Consider the following 26,595-nt stretch of genomic DNA (forward strand, 5'->3'; position numbering starts at 1 on the left):
GTGTTGCGTTTTTGCCAAACAGAAAAAAACAAAGCTGACATGAAGTGACGATGAGCTGATCCTGACGTTCCAAAACGACAAAAGGAAGAAACAGAGATTCTGGGTTCGTCCAACTCTCACGAGAACATAGGAGCAGCAAGAATATTATGGTTTGATCTAGGAGTTAAAGCTGTATCATGGTCAATTTCGTACATATTTCAGGATGTCAGTGGGGCAGTTTTAGGTCATGTTAGCAGAGCTGGGACCACACCTGGGGAGGTAGAGAAATCATTTCAGAGAGTCGAGTTAGCTGAAGCAGTGTTTAGCTGTGTGTCTGAGGTACAACAGTATCATTTTACTGTTTCAGTGTCATTGTATATTCAGCACAGTTGCGGAATTGGAGCTATGAGCACACTTGTTACCAAATACAGTCAGATCTGTTTAGTCGAATCCAAAACATCCGAAAAAATCAAACTTGGTTTGAAAAAGTAAATGCTGCAAATTCATCCAGTGAAGTTACATGGTGAACGAGGGAATTAAAAATAGGTGAAAATATTTCTGATGCACGAAATAGTCACACGATATTACACGTCCAGTCTGAAAGGGCCTTTCAGAGTTTATGAAATCAGTTTGTTAACCAAGCTTACTAGTATTAGCTGACAAGACCCCACTCTACGCTCTGGTGACTTCTAGCTTGAAAAGTCTAACTAGCAGCCAAAATGCTAACACCACTGTGGTTATGTCGACACTGTTATAGAGTTATGCCTTATGTTATGCATTATATTAATCTAATATATCTAATTAATCTATTCCTGCCATGTTTTGTCAATACTGAACGCACACACCTCATTTCACGTAGCGCCCTATCTCACAGCAAATTCCTATTCACTCTGTGACATTTATGGGCTCTGGTGAGACCACACTTTTCTAGGAAAATGAATACATCTCAGGCCTAGTCATTGAGCTGTGTCGGGGTCTTCTGCACTGCAGACGTCTTCAGCCACAGTCAGCTCTACTTGGCAGACAGAAAGTTTGGCAGATCAAGCAGCCTTTGCATTTTTGCTCAATATGAAGAAAAAGAAAAACGTCCTGGTGTCTCACAAATGTTGCTGACAATATATAAGTCTTAAGAAGTCCAGTCAAAAGAGCAGTGAATCATGCAGTCTAAACTTCCTGGCTGATCCTCCAGACTTTCTATTGCTGCTGCTGGTTATGATTTACTGTCTGCATGAATGGGACTAAATGATTTTTATGATTTACAGTCTATATAAACAGGACTAAATCAATGACAGAAGGAACGTGGACTTGACTAATCCTCTTTAAGTTCGTATGCACAGTGAGCAGCTTCGTGTGTTCGTCTTACACAAACTATAGGATAAATGCAGTTTACTGCCTGAGTGCATTCATCTTAATTCAATGATTTATTTAAGTGGCTCAGATCCAAATAAACAGTTTTAGCATTTTTTGGTAGACAAATTCAACAAAGAACTAACAAAAAATACAGTTCTTGATTAAAGACAACAAAACAATTGCTTCATTCAGATGGGTTTTTGTTTTATTCAACCAAATATGGGTAATTAATCAATAATTTATCAAACAGACTGATTTAAATACCTGAATTTCTTAACTGTCAATTTGGACTCTGGCCATTTAAAGGTTGTCTTTTTAGATTTTCTTTCTTTTTTTTTTTTTTTTGCAAACAAGTCAATCAGCTGATCAATGAACAAAAAAAAGTTTCAGCCTCTCAAAGACATTGCTGCTGGCAAAGGCTCTGGAAGGCATTACTTTCCTATTTTAGGGTAGACCAACTGATGATGAGCTAAGTGAATGGCAGGCTGACAGAACTCAACAGGCAGAAAGAAAAGAGAGACATAGACTTTGGGTCAGTGTGGCCCAGAGCAGACAAGCCTATAAATAGATCCAATCCTCCTCCGGCTTACAGCCTTGAATCACACTGACCTGGCCCGCCCCGCATCAGCAAGCTGAGAGGCAGAAATACAATGAGACAGAGAGTGAGCCAGACAGAGAAACAGAAGCGGAGACAGACTGACAAAGATGTATAGAGAATCAAATGAAACAAAGAAAAGGCAGATGCAATTTTCTGACACTGATTTTAAAAGATCTCTCTTAGCTACTTGCGGCAACAGGTGACTCTAGTCAGACATCTCGTCGGTGCGAGAGGTCAGTGTTGTGTCAGTGGGCCGATACAGAGGATCAGGTTGTCTACTCAAAGCCAACAGCGGAATGATGTAAATACGATAAGAAGCCCATAATGGGCATGGAGGAAAGAAATATATTGGAGAAATAATGGTGATGCTACAAATGAGTTTTATGAAACTCAAGATATAATACATACAGCTAAATAACTTTAGTAATCTGGTAGTTTTAGTTCTCCACTCCTCTTCAGCTAAAAGGGCAGTCAGGACTGCACCCAGTCCTCAAAACCCTTCACTCTTGATTAGCCTCTTTTTTTATCCGCCTCTGCACTATGCTAATTAGGCAAAAACAGACACCATCGCTGCTCTACTGGACCCCAGAGACTGACCTAGTGCACTAAGTCAGCCAAGAGCAAAATGAGAAAAAAAAAGCAACAAGAAACAAGCCTTAAACCATTTCCACATATAAAGCTTGTCTCACAATCCAGGCTCTGGTTGATTAGGTAACTCACTACATTTAGGGATGCAGACATGCTCAAGATGACCTGCTGAAGTATAAATGAAACAGCCTCAGAAAGATGGTTTCAGTGACTTTTAACATGTTTAAGAAAATGTTGATCTACTGGGATTTTCCCACACAGCCATTACTAGGACTAACAGAGAATGGGTCTGAAAAAGAGAAAATATCCAGTGAGCGACAAAATGTCAAAAAGCTCAGCTTGTTTCACTGTACTCAGGGTTTTACTCCATAGTCAACAGATCTCAAACCAATAGAGCCCCTTTGGGATGTGGTGGAACTGGAGAATTGTGTCATAGATGTACAGCCAACAAATATGCAGTAACTGTGTGACGCTGTCGAGTCAGTACAGACCAAAGTATCAGTTTCCAAGACCTTGTTGAATCTATGCCATAAAGAATTAAGGCAAAAGGGGTCCTGGTCCAGTACTAGCTAGGGTAACCAACAAAGTGGCCAGTGAGTGTATTTTACTAACAAAGACTGCTCTGAGGTTGTCCGGTAAGATAGATCTACTTAAGTCTTTTTAGACAAAGACAGAAATCCCAAAACCCTACTAGTGTTACTGCATGCATGATAAAGTGCCGCTCTTCCCATGCTGTCAAACTCCTCTAGCTTTTGGGAATCTACACACCTTTCTGCAAGTTTCCCACAGGGGCAAGTTTAAAGGAGTTGAAGTTGTGGTCATAGTTGTTATCCCATTGGTCAAAGAGAACTTTTCTAACTAAACGCTGTATGGGGTCCTGGCACAAACACACAGACTCCATTCACCATGGTGTGCAGCAACCTGACGTTAATGGTCTCTGCCAGCAGGTCAGCTAAGGCCTCCTTAAATTTCATAGAGCGGCTAAACGTAACACACAGAAAGCCATACACACCAACTAAAATACCTCTCAGACCCCAATACATACACAGAAAACGCTCAGAAAATACTCCACTTCTGTTTTTTTAACCCTACATCTGAGAACAGAAAAGAACAGAGTAACTCTTGCTCTCATAAATGCAAGTTTATCTTGAGCTTCAGCACATTTCAAAATATAAACATCTGATTTATGTCAAGAACATAATTTTAAACGACTGAGCAACCAGGGGGTCAGAACTACTTAAACCTGAATAATGATACTTCGCAGACCAGGCATGTGTGAGAGATTTTGCAGATGAAATAAAGCAGCAATGCTGTAGACACTGCACTAGTTCAAAGTTAAGGCCTGACCTGCCTCATTAAATTAATGAAATACGTTACATAAAAATGGGGAGGAAGCAGTTTCATCTAAACATTTGTGACCGGGTGGAAAAATTCTTCTGTTTAGTTTTATGGGCATGGAGGATATCAGGGATCCCCATTAATATTTCCACTAAAATGGGCACTGAATATGTGTAGCTGGATGTCTACCCAAACAACAACAGAAGTTTTTGGTTCTACTTTTCTCTTAAAATGCACTTTTTGAAATCAAATAAACAAAAGCATGGGTGTACATAAATATGTCTCATCAGATGACTACAGTAGCTTCTCTTTCCTCTACACTAACTCAGCTAGTGGTTTCTCCCAACTTCTATAGCTCTCCCATGACGTTTTATGAGAGTACATTAAAGTTACACTCCACATGAAATGTTTTTGTTTCCTCTCAATTTTTCCAGCAATTAGAAAATGTACTTGCTCATTGCTTTGCTAACTGGACACATCCTGAACATATGTGTGACAATGAGTTCCTATCACTCTACTTCTCAATTACATCTGCCACTAGGACATTTAAAATATATCAAAATAATTAACAAAAAAAGTATACCTGAGCACACAAATATTTAAATGGTCCTAGCAACCTTGATTGGCTAGGACCCATTAAACATTTGTGTGCTCGGGAGATCAGGGCATGCTATTCAACATCTAGCTGTTTTCAGGAGTACAGAAATATCAAGTAGCATTGAAAAAATGTGTATATTAGCATCCTGAGCCCAGAAGGGATGTGTCATGGAGTAGTTTTAATTGCACATGTAATCTGGGTTAATAAAATGCTGCTTTAATTCATGACATTTAGTTTTGTTTCACAATTTCAAAGGTCAGTAGTTGGACAGAAAAGCTTCAAAGTGGTGTTTTAGTGTTTTGCTCCAGTGCCCACCATGTAAAAAGGGACAGCATTTCTTTTATTGTCAAGTTTCTTGAGTGTGGGTAAACAACAATATGTATGTCTAAGCCTTTGGCAATGAAAGCAGAAGACAAATCTGATGCCAAGTGGGACTGACTGCCTGTTAACATCCTGAAATTTGACTGGCTTTTTTCTGAGTACTGCCATTTGTTTGTAGCTGCCAGAAGTTGGCGTTTCCTTAAAGAAAAGTGCCACCAGAAACAAAGCAAATTACTTTCTATAATACAAATCTAAAAGCTTGCCTTTTGAAAATAAGTAAAGGTGGTGATTAAATGAAATGGCACATACCTGCCACAGGATGTTTAAACATCTGAAATCACAGATTTTATGTGGTAGAGTTGTAGCAGAATTGTTCTCTCCTAGCATGCAACAAATATTTTTGGAGATTTTGTATAATGTTTTGAGGATCTTTTGGGATCCCAAATGTGTTTCTGAGAAGAGAGATAAAAATAAATGCAAATTGTGCTGTTTTAGGCTCTATTTTGGAGATTTCTTGTGTCACTGTCTGCCCTGTAACTTTCAGCTTCCTTTTGAAAGTGGGCCAAGACGTCTGATTGGTGTAGTTTATCTGAATATGTTCATAATATTTCTAGGTTATCCAACTTACAGAAGACACAACTGACAACGGCAATGCTTTGCAACCTCACACAGACTTCGAACTCCAAATAATGTGACAAAAATATTTGCAGATTTGTTTCTGTCTTGTTAATTCAGTAAATGTTCTATTAAACAATTAAGTGCAGCTACACATAAAAAGGCACTAGCTGTCTATTTTTTTTATAGTTTAGATTGAAACAGAAAATAACACTATGGAACATTTCATTCAGCCGGGTCAGCCTGACACTGAAAAAAGCAGAATCTTAAAAGTTTAAAAGTAGTTTCTAAAACTATATGTAACATCTCTCTCACTCGCCTGATACGCACAGATCACGTTGCAAGCCCACGTTGGGTTTTGAGACAAATTTCACACTGCCAGCTTCGCATAGATCCACCAATGTAAGATGTATTCTGTCCCAGTGTCATTACTGGGACATCTGGCCCAGTAATGTTCGCTAATGTTCAGGATGTCAGCCTGTTTTCATTACAGAATGGTAAAATTAACATCAAAGTGTTATTCCATTTTACCTGGCTTATATCTATATGCAAAATATACAGAGATTAGTTAGCATATACTCACTGCAGAGGATGATCCACAGTGATGTACAACCACGGTGCTCCCCCATCTGCAGCTGAGCACTGACTTTTCCAAGCAGAAGAACGTCCAGCAGATTATCTAAACCTTATATTAACCTTTATAGGCTACTGTGTAGTATCTGTAACTGGTAAATCTGTGTTTTCTTGTTGCTACGAGTCGTTCTGTTTACTTAGAAAAACAAACTTCCACTTTACTGGGGGGGGGGGGGGGGGGGGGGGGGGATGTATGCAGTGGAAGCTCAGATGTTAACTGAATCCATCTTACATTTGTGGATCTATGCATGAGACAGATCTGTGCATAGTAGGCAATTTGTGCTATGCGATTTATATTTAAGGTTTTGGAGTGAGCGAGACAGATGTTGGGTCTGTTTAGACGCACAGAACGGTCTTCATAAGGTACAATTATCGGATTTGTGAGTTGAACTTAATAAATCGTATTAGTATTTCTTCAGGTTTTGATGTACGCATTTGTAAAATAGTTTGCTTTGTATTTGTGTGTGGATTGAAGCACTTGCTCGTGAGGCCATTAAAAGTTACACACAAATCATCGCACACATTTGTAAGTCTTAGTTTACGCTTGTGGACATATCGTATGCATTTGCAACACTTTTAAGGCAAATTTCTCTCCATAAAGTAATAACGTCATCTGCAACAACAACAAAAAGAGAGATGTTTGTTGTAAAAAAAAGGTTTTCTAGTATCGTGCAGAATCCCTTTTTAACCTTCACTTCCATATCATTTAAACTGAGAAAATCCCATCATTAGTGCTGCATCATCACCTCATCATTTTTGTCCAGTGACCCCAAACTAATGTTCTTAATATCACTGGTCTTTTAGAATAATGGATCAAAGCAGAAAGCTACGCAGCATGTGAAAGTCTTACAGTCAGTAGCAGAAAGGAAAAAGTGAAGTCACGGTGAAAAAAAAAATAGTAATGGCACATTTAAATATAAATAGTCGTTTCAGTCATTGCTACACAATGGTTTTTTTCTTCATGTTATCTCAGCTACACTGTGGCGTAGCTAAGCAAATACAACTCAAGATTAAAAGGTAAATTAGATTTATCAGAACTACTCTGACAGCTCACTATGCCACATGTTATTAAAGACATCTGAACACGTAACAGCATGTTGAACACATCCCTGCTGCGAGTTTAAACACCCAACTATTCAGACTGTGATAACTAACGCAGGTCATGAGGTTAACAAAACGTGAATGCACTACTGATATAAGGAACTCATAATTTAGTGGGTTTTTTTAAACAAAAGTAAAAACCCTCAAGTACTGTGAGCAAAGATATAAATTAAGACTATAGCCAGAAACACATGAACTGAACTGTATTTTCAAACAAATAACATGATCACTACTACTCAATATTTACAAAAAGCACACAATTACATCTACTATCCATGTGCTCTTTCTGACCCATAAAGTGAAAGCTGGTAACAGGTTAGTATAGCAAATGGATAGAAGTGTATGGAACCCTAGAATTCATTTTTTTAGTCGAATGATTTAACTACACATTAAAAACAGCATTAATTTTCTAACTGCACCTCTTTTATCATAATTTCATCATAGTTAAAAACCTTCCTGTTTATTGTTCAGCTAACTCAAAACCTGATAGCCACAGCTAACTTCTGCTAATCTAACATTTTATATAAAGAACATCAATTTCTCAAAATACTTTCACTGTTCTTTGGCATTTAATTTTAAATGTTGCATGATGTTCAAATGTAAACATTCTCTGTCTATTAATCTTGATGAAACGTTAATTTTTAATTTTTTCTGTTAAGCAAATTGGAATTTTTAAAGTGTGAACAGCTCAGTGATGCAATGAGCTAATAGTTTGTTGTATATGGACAGATCAGCCTTAACACACAGGATCAGAAACCATAAAAGCTCAGCTGTGGCCAGTGCAGGCTCAGAAAGTGTTGTGTAAACAATGAGTTAACTGTGCTGTTATCACATTTCCCTCCATGTGTTTTTTTTTTTTTTTTTTGCAGTAGCAGAGCAAGTCTGGATGGTTTATTTTGTTCACATGCACTCTATGTTATGACCACTTCTCAGTGACTGAAATCATTGTTAAGTTCACAAATGTTGCCACAATTATACTCCAAAAATGCTGCAGGATAAAAGTGATTAAGAGACTCTGACTTGGACAAAAACCTGCACAGGGTGTCTTTAATTTTAGCCAATTATGAAGACTGGAATGCACAAGTTGCTATTCTTAACCTAAAATGATCCAATTTCACTGCATCACTGTAAGCACTAAGTGTTGACATCAGGCGCTCTGATATTATAGCAGCTCATTTTGTAATTGTAATTCACAGATGATCGAGTGCTTCATTCCATTAAAGGCTGCACAAAACCATCATTGCTCACACCGACACACAAGTGTGTCAAGGCAGCAGCAGGCCCTGAATAGGACTTTTATTGTGAGCACGCTTTTATTATGAAAGGCTGTTTTGATTGTAACCTTGGAAGCAGACACAAACGCAACAACCATGCTGGTGATGTGCCAGTCGAAAGGAGGACACACTTCAACCAAACGATGTGGCCGTGCCTTCGACTCCACTGAACACGTTTATTAGAGTACTACAAGCTGTTGTTGGAGCTACAGAGCGGATTTAAGTGGGGATTATTTAATCATTTTATCTTGGCTGGGAACTTGCGGACAGGTGTCATTTGTTACTATTAAACAGATAGCACTAAAAAGGCACTACATAGAAAATAGTGCAACAGACTTTGTAATTTTGATCTACTCTGGGTCTGTGTCGCTTGTCAAACATTCTCCTCCTGGGAAAATAGCAGCCTTGATCAAAGACCCGAAGTGCAAATGGAGATAATGACAACAACGGTGAACAAATATTTACACAGATCCACCATCCTATGTGTGCGCGTGCATGTTTGTGTCCTTTTTCCCTTTTTCATTTAGAGTCTAGCAGAGATGTCAGAGTGGTTTTCTGGGTATGGCTGGTTTGCATCTTGTAAAACGAACACTCAAAAGCATACACCAATAAAATAATTAGATACGTAAAGTGGTGTGTTGAAGAGTCAACCGTCTGCTGCCTGGATAAATAACCAGCTTTAAAGAGGAGATTACTAACTGAAATGAGGGTGAAATGTGGTGAAAGAAGTTAAATGAGGCAAGAAATAAATGTGTTTAGAAATATGTAGCTCATAAAAAAGTCTAATTTGGCAGGATGAATATCAAAAAGCCACCATAACTGGCTAAGCAACTCAAAAACCTTCTCTCTGTGCCATACCTAAAATGTTTTTAAGGTGACTTCATCTGTTTGCTGTCCAACTGCTTTAAGGGCTTCCCATTTTCCTCTCCCACCTACTTAGCACTGTCTCTAACCTCACAACCCACTCGAATTCAACAGTGCAGTGCAGGTTGTCAGTAAATCGATCTTTCCAACAAGTTTTTCCTGTGTGTTCAGTGTTTCTTTGTACAACAGACATCCACAAAATAGACAACAAAAAAGTACAAATCTATGGTGCAGCATTAGCTTGCATGTTTCGCCACTATGAAATAGAATAATTTGCATCACACATTTGGTTTACATCAAAATAAAACAGAGATAAATTGCACTTTAAAGAATACAGAATCAAAATCTATAGATTTCAATGAACGGCCAAAATCCCCTCATTTCATTATGCTGACAAATGTGCACAATAGAAGTTGACAAGAGTTTCAACAGGCAGGTACATCTCTCTACTAGTTATGATATTAAATATGGAGCAAGTGTACTTTTATTTTTCTTGGCTCATTGTTCTATGTTGTGAAGTAGCATTTGGCATTTGCTCAAAGCCACAGACACTGATCATGTCAGCACTTTGGATTGAGCCATTACAGTTTAAGCCTGCAGTTCACTGTGTTGACATCACAGGTTCTATGAAATGAATGTTAATGAGTGTGTACTCAATCCCTGTTGAGGGAGTTTCAATTTGAATTTGCTTCAGTGGCTGCTGTCATATTATAAGTGGACAAAAGGTCACACCCTTTAAATGCATTTTCTGAAAACCATCAATCTGACCGACAGCACTGCCTTCTGATTGGCCGACCTCACGCCTCAGGAGTTTGTGTTGTGAATTGCAATCCAAGTTACCATTAAATATATGGTGACAAAGGTGATGTAATCTTAGCCATCCGGTGTTAAGGATTGCATGAAATGTAAGGTAGTTGTTACCACGGTGAAAAGCTGTGTGATTGACAGCATGACAGTAAGCATGCGATTAAGAGTGGATTATCCCTGAAGAGTAGCCAGCAGACACACATACGTACTTTACCCACAGACAGCATTAATGACCATTTCAGTCACTATATCTGATTAATCTAAAATTAAGACAAGAATTCATGTTAAATCAGATTTTGTTTACATTGAAATTTACTCTACTCAACATCATGATCATTTTACACAAATGTTGTTGTTATATTCAATTACCAAAGTATGCCCTTGAGTGTACATTACAATAGGCTGACTAGTATAAAGCATTGTTCATGAGGGTGAATTTCTTTAAGTGTCTGTAGCATTATAACAGTTTAGCTGTGAAATCAGACTAAAAATGAACCTAAGATGTACAGTTATATACATCATAAAAATCCTGTGATTGATCTCCACCAATACAACTTTCACACCTATCCCAAAAAGGACCAGCTTTCGCACTAAAGGTAAACCATTAAAACCCTTTCATCTATAAAAATACTTGTTTATTTTCAGCTCAAACTGTACAGTATAGACCTGTGGCCTATTTCAGGTGGTTTAGCCTCCAGCTCTCTCCACAACCTTGAATTTCAGAGGGTTTTTTTTTTTTCAACTATTTTTGATTTAAGCACGTAACAGGAACTGTTAGAGGGAAACTAGAGGGAAAAGGAGCTGCAATTAGGGCTGCTCAATTAATCGAATTTTAATCACGATTACGATCTGGGCTTTCAACGATCATTAGAAATGACTGAACCGATTATTAGCCCCTCCCTCGTGCTTTACTCTCGCGCTGCTCCGTGTGGCAAATCGAGCGCACCTCTCTGCATTTCGAACACGTGTCACAACAATTAAGAGCAGCGGTCCCCAACCTTTTTTGTGCCACGGACCGGTTTATGCCCGACAATATTTTCATGGACCGGCCTTTAAGGTGTCGCGGATAAATACAACAAAATAAAACCAGTACCGGTACCGAAAAAAAGAAAATTTATTCATAACACACGTGAAAAGACCAAGGAAAACCGAGCAAACAATAAAAACGATAACAAAATAATGCTGAAAACTGATAAAAACCCTGAAAACTATATATGTCACACCTGAGCCTCAACTCTCGCGGCCCGGTACCAAACGACTCACAGACCGGTACCGGTCCAAGGCCCGGGGGTTGGGGACCGCTGATTAAGAGGACCCGAGGGAAGCTCGGAAAGCTAAGCAGAAGTTATTTGGAGAGGAGAGTGACTGCTGTAGGTTGAAAAGAGAGGTAAAAAAAAAAACTTCAGTGTGGAAACATTATGGGTTCGCGGAGTCAGACGTGGATCAAGTAGATACAGTGTGTAAACTTTGCTACAGTGTCGTAGCTGCACCACAGAGCAACACTTATTTATTTTTTATATTGCAAACATTTGCACTGTTATCAGTATTTGCACACTATTTTATATTATTTTTTGACAATCTTTAAAGTCATTATTCAATACATTGTTATTGTTAAATAAATATCGTCAAATAATCGAGATCTCAATTTCAGTGAAAATAATCGTGATTATCATTTTGCCATAATCGAGCAGCCCTAGCTGAAATGCCGTATATGTCTTGTACCCAATTTTAACTACTACTTTAACTTTAACTTAACTACCCACTGTCAGCATCTACTTGCCGAACAGCCAAGGAATACGCATTTTTCCTTAGCAACCCGAGGCTGTCAGTGATTGCCAATCGGTCTCTAGCCCTGTGAGACTGGTGCTTTAAGCTTAAACTCGACAGTCTGATTCTGAGGATCAGTAAGGAGTCACCTTGGATCTAGTAAGCTAGCTCTAAGTTTGTATTACCTTGAACATATCCCTAACACAAAAAAATGTCAATTTTGGTCAATTTTTTTGTAGGAGAGAAGAAGTGAACCAAGCAATAAAAAGACATGAAAAGTAAAACTCGTGAGAGCTCTGGAGCTTGATGTCATCTCGCTGTCACACATATACAGAGAGACTAACACACTATCACACACATTTTTGCCTGATGCCTCTCCCATGCGTGTACCCTGCTTTATTGCCTTTTCAGTCTTTCAACTGTGGCTATAAATAATCTCAATAAAAACCTCTCTATTTACGAAACAGTATTTTACTGTAACTTACTCACCAATAAAGTTTAATTACTTTACAGATCACATAGATAAACATTAGTCTCTGTGTGTATGAGTGTGAGACCTTATTCGCTGACAAAAACACATTCTGCATTTAGCCACCTCTGGTGCTGTACCTGCTTCATCTCAAGCATCTCATTATCTCTGGCACACCACTACAAACAATCATCTACAGCCTTCCTGATGTTTCTCTCACATGTTGAATTGGATAAGGGCTTCAACTAATAATTATTTTTTATAAATGGTTCACCTGTTAATTTCAGTCCAATCTGCCATTCTGACTTTTTTAAAATTGCAAAAAATATTTCCTACATTATTTGGTTAATTGACTTGAAAAAAAAGAAAAAAGAAAAAAAAACACAAGTTCATGAATTGGTGTGGTAGGGATAACAGAAAGCTATTTGTGTGTCTGCGATTATCCCAGAAAAATTGGTTTCCCTCCTTTCTTTAATATGGAACTTTGATTTTATTGCAGTTATCCACTGCTAATAACAACATCATAATGTTCTGAATTGAGCCACAGCTTACTGAGCTGGGGTAGCATAATAATAAATCTTGCAGAAGCCTTGAGGCAAATATTTGTGACAATGAAAAAAGGTGATATGAAGATTAACGCTTTCTAGATAAAAAATGATTGAAAACTAGAGAGGTCAAGGGGTTGCCACAGTGGATCCATCCACATATTTGGTTTGGTTTTCCAGATGTAATCCTACCAGAGTCAAATATTAATAATTAATCATTTCAATAAAAATAATTAATTCATTAAATACAATTGGTCATAGAAAGTCAAAAAATTCCAGCCCTATCTAATTATTTAATCAAATATTTAACTGATGAATGGTTAAATGATCAGTTACAGAAAATAAAAAAGGGTGGGAAAAAATGTAAAAAATTTGTAAACTAGTTTTTTCCATTTTCACTATTTTTTTGCAACTATTTTAATAATGGAATAATAATTCTGAGCAAAATTGCCAAATTAATTGCTGAAATAAGCTTGGATTTGCCTATATATTACCATAGTTTGAATATACAATGGTTCTGCACAGTTGATCTAAAAATTTTAATGTCAGGGGGCTTTTCCTGGAAATTTGGAAAGAATCTGCACCATAACATCATATATCATCACTTGCAATCCAACTGACTAGACTGGCCTAAAAGCAATAGTTAATCTCCTCAAAAGTGACAATCTTAGTCTAGATCTTACTCTTAGTTTTAGTCCAAACTGGCTGGCACTATATGGTGAATGAGAATGTTTTTCAAGTTGGCTGCCACATGATGCCATATGTCATTCAGACAGGAAGGATAATGATGGGCACAAGAGGCAAAAAAAGAGGAAAAAAACACCAGCAACATGAATATGACAGAAGGACAGTCTTGGAAAATGTTACTACCTCCAGATACACACACTGACACACACATACACACACTGTCAAAGTCTTAATAAGAGAAGAAGAAGGTTTGCATGCTGTGAAAAGACTAACACCATGAACTATTCTTGCTTTGGCGAGTATAACGCTGACCGCCCCATTCTCCATTTCCATATCTACATCTTTCTGCTTCCATATAAGACTCTCTCACTCTCTTTTTCTCATTAAATATTCACAGTTGGTCCCATTAAACATTCACCACGCAGCGCTGCTACGTTTATCTGGCCTCTGCCAATCAGCCTGCAGCGGCGCACCAGAAGCCCACCAAAAGCCTGAAAACTAAAACACACACACACACACACACGCACACACACGTCTGCCTGCATGGTCTGCGATGCGGCAGCTTTGCAGAGAGCGGAGAGGGAAGGACATGACTAGAAGCAGGGAGGAAAAGCTGGCAAAAAAGAGAAGCATAAAAAAGGAAGGAAATGGTGGCTGAGGGAGAAATGAGACACATGAAAGAAAATCAGATGAATAAAGGTAGCAAAAAAAGGAGTCTGGGGGTCTATTCCTCAGCTCTTGCCCATGAACAGTAAGAGTAGAGTGTCCCTGTGCCTCAATAATTCAACAGCAGGACAAGTGCCGCCTGCCAGCCTACCCTCTTTCTTTTCCTGACATCACAAGCCTTACCTAATAACAGCGTAAAAATACACTCTCTTCACAGTTCAACACAATACATGACACATAATTATAGCTAAAAATAACATGAAACACTGTCGGGATAGATCACTCTGAACAGTCTTTTCTTTAGTGTCTACACAGAAAATGTTTCAAACAATTGGTAAAAAAAAAAAAAAAAAAAAAAAAAAAAACGTATTGTGAAACCCTAAGTGCATTGTTGGGCTTCACGTCTATTTTCTTACATTCTGCGTCTTCAGCTACATTGGCTGCGTGCTGGGCTCTGACGCCCCGCTACAATACTGACCTACATTCAAGATGTGAACTTACTGATATTTTGATGTGATGTGTGATCACAGAGAACAAGCAACAGATAACATGACCAAATAATGACAGGTATAAATGGGGTCAGATGACATTTATGACAGTAGTGATGAATTATTCATACATCCCCTTTATGAATCGCTACTTTACCCCTGGTAAGGTCGCCTGTGGCAAATTGGTCCAGCCCTCTCCAGGAGACTGGTCCCAGAGCCCAAGCCATGTGTTGAGGTGAGCCCAACTATATCTAGTCGGTACCTCTTATCCTCACCCACTAGCGCAGGCTCCTTCCCATCGGAAAGGTGACATGACTTGGTAACAGGGGATGGGTCTCCAACCCTGGCTGCCACCCAACACACACTGCACCAACCCCTCAGCGCTTCCTGCGGGTGGTGGGCCTACTGAAGGGTGGATCCAGGCCCCCTATTCAGGCTGTGCGCCCATAGGCAAAGACAAGGCCACCAGGTGTTCACCCCAGGGCCTGGCTCCAGAATGGGACCCCAGTAGCGCTAATCCTGGGAAGGGTGAACTGTTCCGTAGATTTCACACTAATAGCAGTTTTTGAATTGCTCTTTGTCTTGTCCCTCACCAAACTCCCAATTTGCCATGGGAGTTTAGAGTTTTTCCTCAGTGGACTACAGGGTTTGTTCCCTGCACCTGATATAACCCACATCTTCCCATTTGTTTTGCCTGGAGTAGCTTTATGGTCGTCTGCACTCGTGCACCAAACGACAGCTCAGAGTACCCGACCTTCCTTGAGTACCTGGGTGAGGTTCTTGAGGGTGCTTCACCTGGGGATTCAGTAGGACTGTCATCCTACTGGGAGACTTCAATGCTCATGTCAGCAACAGCACTGAGATTTAGAGGGGAGTGACTGGGAGGACTGGTCTACCAGATCTGAAACCGAGCACTGTTCTGTTACTGGACTTCTGTGGAAACCACAGTTTGTCCATAACAAACACCATTTTGAACATAAAGGTGTCCATAAGTGCATGCGGCACCAGGACACCCTAGGTTACAGGTCTATGATCGATTTTGTAATCGTATCATCAGATCTGCGGCCATATGTTTTGGACAATCAGGTGAAGAGAGGTGTTGAGCTGCCGAATGATCAAGACGTGGTGGTGAGTTGGATCAGGTGGCGGGGCAGGTTGCTAGACAAACCTGGCGTATAGTATAGTTAACATATACCGAGGTTGCGCTGCGAACACCAGGCAGAAACTCCGGTCCTTGAGATGTTCACCTCAAGCTTCTGGCGGAATTTGAACAGCATTCCGAGGAAGACTGGGGATTGAGCCTGAATGCACCATGTTCAGCACCTCAACATTGCTCAAGCTGCTGCACTGAGCTGCAGCCGGGTGGTTGGTGCCTGTCGTGGGGGTAACCCCAAACCAGATGGTGGACACCGGAGATGGAAGGAGTCCTACTGGTCTTCGTTAGCCTGTGGGACTTCGGAGGCAGCCAATAGATACCGACAGGCCAACCGTTACGTGGCTTGGGCAGTGGCTGAAGCATAAACTTGGGTGTGTGAGGCTACTTTCAGTCATTGTGCAAATGTATTGTTTAACGAATGTTGCAAATAAAAAAAGACTTAAATATATGCCCAGAATTTTACAATTGGTCCATTCACAGATTCGTGTTTCCATTCATCAAGCTCTTAATTTATCACCTAACCACCAAGGTCTAAATACTAATCTGATCAAACAACCAATCTTTACTCATATAGCACTGCTCACGTAGATTCGTGTAATTAAGGATGATTCACAGATGACTACCATCTAACATTAACAAAAAATTAATACAATTTAGAAAGTTATGTAGAAAACTAATAGAACCCACATCTTCCCATTTGTTTTGCTTGGAGTAGCTTTACGGTTGCTAAAATCATTTTTCTTCCTTACAACCTGACAGGATCAGCTAAGCTAATGAAAGATACTCCAAGAAAACAGGTATCTCAACTTTTACAGCATTATGTGCTGAAGGATTACATGCTTCAATAAATATAAATTCCACGTGCACCTTTGTGGAAAATTCTTCAGTAAACCAACAACCTAATACTAAAGTTTACCTCATACCAGCTCTATTGAAGAGAGGTTGCCACCATGATACATTTCTAAAGTTGTAAAACCTGTCCCTGAGTCCTGTAAGCCACTGTTGGATCATGATATATTAATCAAATAGGCGAATTTTTATATTTTTAAACTATAAGGTATAGCAACATAGCTCATGTGCTTTGCATTGTTTATAGATATTCACAATTCTTCCCCTACTAAACATTTAATACTTGACTATCACTTCTGACTCACAGATTGGGTAACTGGAAACAAGCCAAAGAGCATGTTTATGCAGAACAATGAGGGGCATGTTACTACTGGTAAGAGTCAATCTGAAATTTTGAGATAGAACCTAAGATAAATACACAGTAAGGCAAGCCAATTGCAAGTTTCAGCATGTAGTGTGTTGTTTTATTTGCCTTTTGACTCAATAATTATTAAAAATGCTGGAAATTGATTTTAGCTTCTGTTATGTCTGGTAGTGATCTCTGGGTTTCAGTAGGAATGCATCCATGGATTTGCACGTCTCTTTTGAGACACAATTCTAACAATTTTGGAGTGCCATTTTTTGTTTACACTATATTTTACTTTGTGCAAAAGGAAAAATAACTTTAGCTTACATTTTTTTGTGATAATCTGCACCATAATGTGAACAAATATGCATAACTTGTGACTCTGTGTGATGTGCAAGTTTCCCCATTTGGCACAGAATTGGAGCCATAAGACAGGCTACCCTGCACTTCAACGTGATGTGAAGCTCGCCTCCTTTTCTTCATATCAATTGGGTAAAAACGAGATTTCAGAAGAGTGCATGTCCTGTCCTTTTGTATGTCCCGTCTCAATAAGTGGAAAAGTGAGAAATCTGTGCATCCCCACAATAAGTGGGGCATCTGGTCACCTTCTGTGCTGAGTGAATCCCATGAGTGAAGTAAAAACTGGTTTTCACGTGTATTATATATGTTTGGTTTTTTTTGAACGAAACCCCTTAGTATGAGACAACCAGGAAGTTAATTCCCAGGAGAGTTACATGGAAATGTTAGCATGCACATTTTCCCACAGTCACAGTGACAGTTTGACACCTTTACTGTATGTCATGCCAGCAGTTCAGCATTTGATAAATGATTTTGGCACATTTAGAGTTTGTTAACTCTATATTAAGTTTTATTCTGCTGGAGAGAAAGACTTATTGTACCTGTGGTTGTCCTGCAGTGTAAATTTTCAGGCCATATTGTGACATATTTAGATATAGCCTAAATTTCCCCTTGTGGGACTAATAAAGGTATATCAAATCAAATCAAACTATTATACGTGTATAGTGAAATTTCCTCTGAAGACCTACTTGATGTTTGCACCATATATGAATTGCAACATTATGATAATTAGCTTCTATTTTGAACTTGCATGCAAAAACAGGGACAAGGGCCCTTCTAAAAACCCATGAACCACACCCTAGTGTCCATACTACAGTTGCTCCCTCCTTTAAAACAATTTCACTCATACTTTCTAATCAATATTTTAAATGTAATGTTTAATCGATACTCAGTGCCAATCCATTGCTTTCCACCATAAGCACATCTATTTAAAACACTGCTTTAAGACAACTTTAACACTGTTTCTTTAATCAGCCTTTTTGTTTCTAATGATTTCTCAATCAACATGCTGAATTTATTGAGGACTTAAGCCCCATACAGCTCAGTTTTGAGAGCTTGTCTTTCACACATGGTCTTTATGGGGTTTTTTCCCCCCACACATGACAGCGCATTTTTGAAAAGAGAAAATTCCCACAAAGATATCGGTTACCTGGAGCTCAAAGAAGCAGAGCTGAGATATATGCATTATAATATCAAGGACAGAGAACCCGCGTTTCACGTTCACTCACCAGCCAGATAAAATCAGTTTTGCTATCAGTTTTAATGACCATCGTATGCGAAAGGGATGTTCTTCCTGACTTTCTTCACTAAAGATTTAGTACAGACCAAATCCTTTACTCACTTTGGAATATGATATAATCTGCCCTCACGGTGCAGTACAAGTCTGAATGAAAAAATGTAATGCAAGGGGAAAGGTTTTAAACTAGTGTTTTCTCTGTACGTGAGAAACAAAGACTGAGATAACGCGACACTAATTCTGCATATTTAACCTTAAGCTTCTGCAGACTTGAAAATGTTGAAAACGTATGAAGTTCCAACCCAGTGATAGTGAAGATACGACTGTTTCAGACAGGCGATTTAGCAACTTTACAGCAACTTCAGACCTGATTCCCACAAAAACAAATGATTGGTAACAAATGTGAGCTCTATAAATGGTATGTAAAAATGAAAGTTAAGCAAATTCTTACTTCCTCAATATACAATTCTGAGATAGGCAGTGAAACGAGCTATTGTAACGAACCTCTTAACATAAAAGAGATATGAAAATATCTTATAAATGTATTTGCTACTGTATTTTTAAAATCTAACTACTATCTTCTAGCACTTTATTTTGATACAGAATGAATTCTGAATGCGATACATGAGATGTACAGAAACCATGGCTCATCACAAAGTGGTGGAGATCACCCTATCTCCCCTTTTATCAAATTGTGCACAAAAACACGCAGGAATCCTTTCCCACTAAAGCAAAAGCAACACTTCCTCTCTTAGCTTCTGCTTCCTACGATTTTTATCAGGTATTCACTATTCCCTCAGGCTACCAGTAATCATCATCATACTTCTGTAAACTGATGTTAAAGTTTCTTATCTTCTAAAAGGAATGTAGCCTACCCAGTATAGGGGCTGTGGGAACAATCTACACATGTGTGGAACCACTTTTCACTGATTTCCTATTGTTTAAGACTCTAACTTGCTTGTTCAAACAGGAACAGCAGCACATCAGCAGCAACTTACTCAAGCTCAAACTTTTTTTAAAGCAATCAGTAAACACTAAAATAAGAATGACATGAAAGGGAACAGGAACACAAGTGCTAAACTACCTTGAAACCCTCTAAATGTGCTGAAAGTGAAATACACAAAGCTTTTTAAAATAGAGTTTTCTCCACAGTCTCCAGCACAGACAAGGTAAAAAGCTACAGAAGAGCAAAGCAGGAGACTATCAGGTGTTGACCAAGCGCACATCATTACAGCTTGGTTCTGCCTAATGTTGCTAAAAAGTAATGACAAAGAGCAACAACACATTCTTGAAAAAGGTGCTACCCAATCTCTATCCAATGGAAGGAAAATCTACCTACCAGCACCTCTAAACTATAAGCACACTGCATGTCATTTGTGTGCTACGGCAACAATGAGCAAGCACGTGATGCCACATCATCCAGCCGTAACTGACCTCACTGCCATTGTGCCTTGGCTGAGTGTGTGTTAATTTCTAGTTGTGAACAAATCCAGAGAGTAAGGCACTGAACCTCTAGCTGCTGCAGTGGTGTATAAATGCAACCAAGCACTGTGTCCACCTTTAATGAAGACATGATCCTAGCAATTCATTCTCACATTGTCTAAAAGGTAACTGCTGAGATCTGAGAACACAAAGATGTCTCTACAACACAGCAGGCACGAGGAACACAAATGTTTGGACAACGTTACAAACAAGGCAACGCTCAGCAACCCGATCTAAATATTTTTATTAAAAGTATAGCAAGCTCACCATCCAGCCTAACATAATAATTACCTCTGCTAATATTACAGATGTTAGTGAGTTTATTTTTTATTTATCTGAATTCAAGCCTGCTTCACCAAAACAAGCCGCCCTAAATTACAAAAGATCATGAGTTCACTTCACAGACACTGATCTGGGTCCATTTCACTAAATTTTACTATAAACTTATTTTTTTATACAAAATGCAAATGGTACATACTTTCAATTATATAAACCACAGCTGATTGCAAAGCACTACTAGTTTCCTTTCAGTTACAGATCACAAGCCTGGTCTTGGTCTTAATCTGAAGAAGGTGTTGCAGCAATATCTCAATTTATAAGTTGCAACTTGTGAAATGGACCCAACAACGTACCGCCGGTCAGACGCTAGGCTCAAGCTAGCTACCAAGATTGTGATGCAAGCTTACAACACTTTAATTACCACGCACAACAGGATGGCTGCTATTATGTTTACCTTGAGTCTTCCTGTGTGTGTGTGTTTGTGTATGTCTGTGTGATACTATAAAAAGCAGTCCTGGTGTAATCTACTGTATTAGAAACTACCACCAAGGCAGTTCCTTGCACATGTCAGTGTACAGACAGATTATGCCACTGGGATAGTGATACAACTGTACAGCATACAGTAAAGCCACAACTGCACAATCTGCAACCTCCTAGATTAAGTGTACTTATTCAATGCATAAACATTATATTTTAGAAGATACATTTGGTCCAAATGTCTGCAAAGTCATGTACAACAAACAGGGTAGATGATGCTGAGGTGGGAAGCTAAGTAGTCCACATGTTTATTGACTGCAAACCCGAGTCTTATATATCATTTACATCTAGTTATCATGCTGATGTTTGAAAACACATTCCAGCAAAGATATTTAGTCGTAGACAGCGATCAGAGTCTTCAGAAAGTTACTGAACTGTAAAGAGGCATGAAACTACAACAAAAGTTATCTATGTTCCTACAAACCCAATCCAAAAAGTGACTGAGCTGTAAAGGCAAGTTTCCTTTTTACGTGCTGCCAGTTTCATGGCAGACAGCCAGGCTGTATGATTTGTTATCAGAGATCTTTTTATCTGGAATTAAACTTGTTTCGACCAGTGAGACGACTAAAATTAAGGTTTAATTTTTCGCCCTTTATGTCAGTATTGTTTTGATTTAAACTTTTAGCTATTAAATTCAGGCTTGTTATAGCTTGTTTGCTATATAATATTCACTGGTTACACACCCGTCCGATCAGACAAAGGCTCGTCGTTCCTGACAAGAAGTTTGCCGCTTTCCCAGATCAGATCAATTTGGCAAGTGTGGTTACTGACATAAAGAAATGGAGAAATGGTGGCCTAAACGATTAAAAGAAGTTCAAATAAAGCAAATTTATTCTTTAAAATGCTTACATGGTGTGGTTAAGATTCAGGGTTTCACACATACAAAGCTTCATGTTTGTGAACATTTCAGGCCTGATTAATGACAGAAGGTGGCACTATTATGTATTCTCTGTCACAATGTGAAACTATTAAGAGTGAAGCCCTGTATGCATACAGTTTAGTGGGAGACCATTAAGGAGGTGAGAAAAAAAAGTGCGCAACTGTTTTCGTGTCATGAGAAATGAGAAGTTGTCTGCAAGTGTGCATGTTTGCACGATAATTATAACCACATCCAACAAATACACACACACACACACACTCACGCAGCGATCGGTCTCCCTGCCAGACAGCCTATGGGATGAAGAGTTTCACCCCTGCTGTTGCCGGGTTACTAGCTCCGGACCACTGCCAACGCAGCCACACACGATCAAATCGGCTGCGGAAAAGAGTTTTAAGATCTTTGCTCAAATCAATTTTTTGCTTATAGAGAAGGGAGAAGGCAGGCAGGAGAAAAACAACTTGAAAAGGAAGGAAAATGACATGGTCGGGGGTGTTTGAGTGAGACTGAAGGGGAGACAGAGCAATTCAGCCTGCATCCCCTGGGGAAAAAAAACAAGACCAATCAGTCCAAAACTGGCCCTGATCTGCAGCTCACATCATCACTCAACTTTTCGGTGGCCTGGTCTGATGCACAATCAGTCTGCGACATACACAAAAACACGATGAGATACAGTGTGATACATGTGAAAACACAAACACATGTGGTAACCAAAACAAACAACAGACAAGTGATGCTTGGATTCAGCTACATGGCAGAAGAAATGCTTTGACACGAGCAGGCTGACGATGACAACAAATCTGCCACAAATACCGAAACACAGGTGGTGGCATTTCAACATGTGTTAAAATGCTGCATGTGAACACACACACACAGAGAAACACACACACACTTGCAGATTATACAATAGCTTAAGGAATAAATCCAGGTTTTTACAACTTGGGTCATACGTTACTGGAGGAACAATAGAGGTTTGGAAACATGGCAAGATCGCTGCAACAGAATCTGACAGACACATGGACAGTTGGAAGACAAGACAGCTGTGTAACCACATTTAAAAAACCAACGTTGAAAAGACTGCAAGGGTTGCTAACAGCTCTGTTTGACTGTCCTTGATTTCACAAACATTTTGGTCAAATATAATAGTCCATTGGTGACAATATTTTTAAATTCAAAATAGTCTATGTATGTGTACAGCACTTCACCCGTCTTCAGTCAGTTAACACTGATGTTTGACTTGGGTATTTAAAATAGCTTTATATCGTTTTATGCTGTTGCTCTTGTAATCACAATGAACTGGATAGATCTGCCTATTTTGCAATGCATCATCTCTAACCAGGGTGTCCTAGCCTTCCTGTGGCTTCCTAATTGATCTAATGTAAGCTGATGTTGGGGCAGCCCTCAGTATCATTCAGCTGCCTCTCCAGTGACTCTCTCATCCAGCAGTTGGTAAGACAGTTTTGGACTACAGCTGCCAGGAATGGTCCTGATTCTGCTGCAAGCCAGAGGGCCATTCTAACCAGAACCTGCAGCAGGTGGAGACTAGTTTCATGGGCTGCTACACCATGCTCACAAAGGCTTCAGAGCAGAACAAGAATCACCACCGTGTGCATCAGTGAATGATCGAAGAGCTGGAGTCTATCCAGAGGAAAGAAAATGACTGAAGGAACTGATGATTATGTGAATCTATTAATAAAATGTAATGGTTAATAATTAATCTAAGACAGTGTGCATGTGCCCAACACAAACAGAATCTGTGATACATTGTATATCAGTTGGAATTCAGTGAAACTCAATCTTTGAAGTGACAGCACTGAATGGTAAAAATTAGATACGCAATGAGTAGATAGACCATGACATGACCAGCCTACCAGTCTCACACGTAAACAGCACATGCTGCTGCTGCCTGTGCACCTCTCAGACATGAAACTACACTAATCTAATAAACACACAAATCTATGAAAATACAGCTTTTACAATATTTCTTACATGATCTATGCTATGTGAGGCTGTTATTTTTTCTTTGCTTCCTTATAATACTAACAAGTTGCGTGTACTCTGACATCTGCTGTTTACACCTTTTCTGGACCACTTGTTTGATTTGTTTGATTTGATGATGAGCGTAAGTTTAAATTCAGATGAAAGAAGAGCTGAAATTAATGTATGTAGATATACTGTCAATCAAAATGCGTCACAATGCATAAAAGAGAAAACTAACTCAACGACCACTTCATGACAACTGTGTTTTCATCCAGTAAGAAATGACTCCAATCCAAAGTGTATTCATCTGACAAGAACATTTTTTGATCGACCCGATTACTCTCCTTTTTTTATATATTTCATAGACAATAACATACAAATGTGGTGGATGAGTCATGTTTGGCAATTTGAATTCAAAAATGGAACCAACTCTTTAGAGATTCCTGAAATATCTCAACAACACTGGTTTGCTTTCAGTAACTAAGACATTCAATACCTCAATACTCGGACATATTAAATGCTAGCTTCATGACTCAAATGTGTAACAATTACAGAGACAAAGAAAATGGAGCTAATGAAATCCTTTTATGCAATTTCAGGAAGTCACTCTGTTAGTGTGGCCACTCTAAAGGCTTCTTTAAAACCTGCCTGGTCATGTGATTACTCGTGTTTTTTGCTCTGTTCTGACCACTTTGCAGAAGGTGACTGTAAGTGCAACATTATCATCACCAATAAAGGCAACCCTATTAAAATAAAGCAAAACTACCCTGCATTGCATCGTACATGCCTCTGTGGATATTTTAGGCTCAAGCTTGGAGCTTGTGCAATCCTTTGCTAGAGATCAGCAGTAACTGTAACAAACCAAAAATGGTTGCGAACAACCACCAAAGCCCGCTAACCCCTCTGTTGCGACCTAAACCATGGCAGCCCAGCTGTGCAAAGCCGCCTCCAGCTTTTCAGGAATCTCTGCTGTCAAGGACATGACAGAACGCCTGTCTCGCTGCTCTTAAGGAAATAAACTGACTTCACTGAGCAACTACAGAAGCCTACTGTTGTCAGCGTTCATTTTGCATAAATTCATGTTGCTACTTGACTGTTACGCTGAGCTGCACAATGCATATCTGCTGCGCTCACCTCTGGCCGAGAGCTTTTTTGTGTTGATAATTTTCGCGGCATACTCCTGGCCGGTGGACTTCTTGATACATCGACGAACGATGGAGAAGGCACCCCTGAAGCAAGACAGATCCACACATGAGAGATCAGTGTGAAACCACTTCAAACATAACGTGTGTCACAGGGAAAAGTGCACTGAACTTGTCTGTCTGTCTCACTCTCTCTCTCACACACACACACACACACACACACACACACACACAGTAAGGGCATGCATGAATCACATAGTCTTAAAGAAAGGGGAAAGGAAGTCACATGCATTATTAACACGGCCTGATATTCTGTGTACGACAAGAGGTCCCGGCTACTAGTGTGTGACGGGGCTCAATGTGAAAGGAGCCAGTCATAGCTGCCAGGAAGAAACATGAGTAAGGCTGCAGGAGAATGAAGCCACTGAAAAGTGTTATTAGCGTTTTTGTTGTTTTTTTTTTTTTGCTCCACCTGACTTCATTATTTTAGTTTATTTACTTTTTTTGCACAGATACCTCCTTAAACCAATTAGCCACATGCAGAGATTAGATGTGATCTAATCTCTGCCAGAATATATATACAGCCAGACACACACACACACAATATATATATATATATATATATATATATATATATATATATATATATATATATATATATATAGACGTTTTGCAAGCGCAAATGTTATTGCAGCAAAGCCCGTTTCTCGTTCTCCATCTTTTTTTTTTTTTTAATTTTTGGCATACACAAGATCCCTGCAGTCTGTTTAGAAATGCACAAAAACAGAGCTGAGCAGGACCCCGGAGATGCCACCAGGCAAACAGCACATACAAACGACTTTTCGACGCGTGCTACCTGCAGATCAACTGACTCGCAAGTTGCTCCTACGGGGGGGGGGAGGGATGTTTCCCACCTTCTGGGCTTACAAAGAGAGCCACAACGCTGCCACGCACAATTAAACGCACATGCAGGATTAAGTACAAGCCTCTGCAGCGCTAACATGAACCTGCCGACAGCTCTTTGTTGCTCAGGAGGGTGCCTACCCCTTTCCTGTTTTTTTTCTCTCTCTCTCCTTTTTGACAGCCCCTCTCGTGCGCTGTCAACACAACGGCAGCAGCGGAGAGGGGGGGCGTGCAAACACACGCACACACACACACACACATATACAAACAAGCATACACTAAATGCAACAAGAAGAGCAGCAGCAGCAACGGCGGCGGTGGCGTTGACGGTCGCTTACTTTCCGAGTTCCTCGTACAGCTGATATTCGTCTGTGAATCTGGTCGAGGTTACAACTGTAGCCATGTTGACTGGAGTCAAGGGGAGAGGGGGGGACGTAGCCTCGCGCTTCAGTGGCCGCCTCGCGCAGGTTTCGGGAGGAGAACTAGTGAATGCTCAAAAGGGAAGAGTGGCTCGAGCTCACAGAGAGGAGCTGGGAGTAGGAGGAGGGAGGAGAGAGAGAGGGGTAGCTGTAGTAACGGAGATCTGCTATTGAGACGAAGAGTCACGCTGTGTCGAAAAAAAAGCACGACGAGGGAGTGTAAAATTGAGATGGGCTTTATTACTGTGCGCAAATACATGTGCGTGAGAGATTAGTCATTTTTAAAAATATATATTTTATTGAGATACGTTCAGCAAGTATGCAATTAATCCTTGTGAACCAA

General features: G+C 39.6%; 1 protein-coding gene across 27 annotated transcripts in view; it reads right to left on the reverse strand.

Moving 5' to 3' along the window:
- The window catches only part of camk2g2 (calcium/calmodulin-dependent protein kinase (CaM kinase) II gamma 2), a 76,820-nt gene extending 50,434 nt beyond the window's left edge, over nucleotides 1-26,386 (reverse strand). For 13 of the 27 annotated variants that reach the window (XM_085181722.1, XM_085181714.1, XM_085181723.1 and 10 more), the window contains exons 1-2: nucleotides 26,172-26,383; nucleotides 24,923-25,017 (exon numbers count right to left, since the gene is read on the reverse strand). In XM_085181722.1, coding sequence (XP_085037848.1) covers nucleotides 24,923-25,017; nucleotides 26,172-26,236 — 160 coding nt within the window. In that variant the 5' untranslated portion in view covers nucleotides 26,237-26,383. Of the gene's footprint in view, nucleotides 1-24,922; nucleotides 25,018-26,171 lie in introns of all 27 variants that reach the window. The other 14 variants (XM_085181706.1, XM_085181702.1, XM_085181705.1 and 11 more) reach the window with 4 other exon arrangements.
- Between the last annotated feature and the right edge of the window lie 209 nt (nucleotides 26,387-26,595).

This window comes from Neolamprologus multifasciatus, chromosome 13, assembly GCF_963576455.1.
Source record: "Neolamprologus multifasciatus chromosome 13, fNeoMul1.2, whole genome shotgun sequence".
Lineage (NCBI taxonomy): Eukaryota > Metazoa > Chordata > Actinopteri > Cichliformes > Cichlidae > Neolamprologus > Neolamprologus multifasciatus.